This window comes from Octopus bimaculoides, chromosome 28, assembly GCF_001194135.2.
Source record: "Octopus bimaculoides isolate UCB-OBI-ISO-001 chromosome 28, ASM119413v2, whole genome shotgun sequence".
Classification (NCBI taxonomy): Eukaryota; Metazoa; Mollusca; class Cephalopoda; order Octopoda; family Octopodidae; genus Octopus; species Octopus bimaculoides.
The window spans coordinates 1,171,930-1,173,394 of record NC_069008.1 but is presented as its reverse complement, the minus strand read 5'-3'; the positions used below and the strand labels follow the sequence as shown (position 1 = coordinate 1,173,394).

The 1,465-nt window shown below is 39.0% G+C and overlaps 1 protein-coding gene across 1 annotated transcript in view; it reads left to right on the top strand.

The window, feature by feature from the left end:
* The window catches only part of LOC106878450 (jouberin), a 50,160-nt gene that overhangs the window by 12,265 nt on the left and 36,430 nt on the right, over nucleotides 1-1,465 (top strand). The window contains exon 12 of the mRNA XM_052977720.1: nucleotides 1,260-1,358. Within this exon, the coding sequence (XP_052833680.1) occupies nucleotides 1,260-1,358 (99 nt within the window). The remainder of the gene's footprint in view (nucleotides 1-1,259; nucleotides 1,359-1,465) is intronic.

Sequence of the window (1,465 nt, the reverse complement as noted above, 5' to 3'; positions counted from 1 at the left end):
AACGTTAGCACGCCGGGCGAAATGCTTAGTGGTATTTCGTCTGCCGGTACGTTCTGAGTTCAAATTCCGCCGAGGTCGACTTTGCCTTTCATCCTTTCGGGGTCGATTAAATAAGTACCAGTTACGCACTGGGGTCGATATAATCGACTTGAATCCGTTTGTCTGTCTTTGTTTGTCCCCTCTGTGTGTAGCCCCTTGTGGGTAGTAAAGAAATAACACTTGTGTACATACACGCATGCATATTCATCTGTTGGAATGATGATGACCATCTCGTCATCCTGGGTGAAGGATGGCTGATTACTTCTGCAGTGGATTTGTTTAAAGTGAAGAAAAATGTGTGCTCCTTCAACCTTGTTCTCTCATCTGCCACCATACTCAATATTATGGCAAGACCAGGTAAAAAAACAATGGGGACAGAAACAGATGCTGTGGATGACCAAAAGGATTTGCTTGCTTCATCTTGCTCTCTGCACTCCACAATGTGTTGCTGCAGCCATCTTTTCTTCCATTGAGCCATGAGGTTTCTTGAACCATGACTCCACTAAATCCCATCTTCAGAGACAGACAGACGGACGGACGGACAGACAATGTTTGGAAAAATCAATATATCACAATGACTGATACTTTTGTCCTATGATCACATATATCTTTATCTTTTACTTGTTTCAGTTCATTAGCTGTGGTCATGCTGGGGCACCACCACCACCATCATCATCATCATCGTTTAATTTCCTCATGGCTTGGACGGTTTAACATGGAGCTGGCCAGCCGGGGAGTTGTCCAGGCTTCAATTGTCTGTTGTGACATGGTTTCTTTGGCTGGAAGGCCTTCCTGATGCCAAGACACACATTCATGTGTATAGTAGTATATGTTTGCATGTGTCACCCTTAATATGTAATTCAGAGCTGCCTGAAACAGCTGTTGAGTTAAGAAATTATGTAATTCTGGGTTTTTTATTGCTCAATGTAAATATACTGTATATATATATTTACATATACACACACAAACACACACACTCACGTATATATATATATCTGTTTTTCTTTCTGAATATATAGTCCAACCCATGTCAGCATGGAAAGCGGACGTTAAACGATGATGATGATATGTGTGTTTGTATCAAGCCTAATTGTGTTTGTTTGCATTACTACCTTCTTATATGCATGTATGTATATATCTATCTATATATATATGTGTGTGTGTATAGACATAAATTTATACATATATATCATCCGATTTCTCATTTTCTATCTTTGTAGATTGTTGATTTTGTCTCCATGAATTCAACCAGTTATCGGTATCAGAGGCAGCCCCCACATGAAGGAGGATGGTATAAGATTGCTTGGGCTTTCCTAAAGGTAAATTATATATGATTCTCTGTGTGTATGCATGTGCAAGTGTGCATATGCATGTATGTATGTATATGTGTGTGTGTGTATATATATATATATATATATATATATAT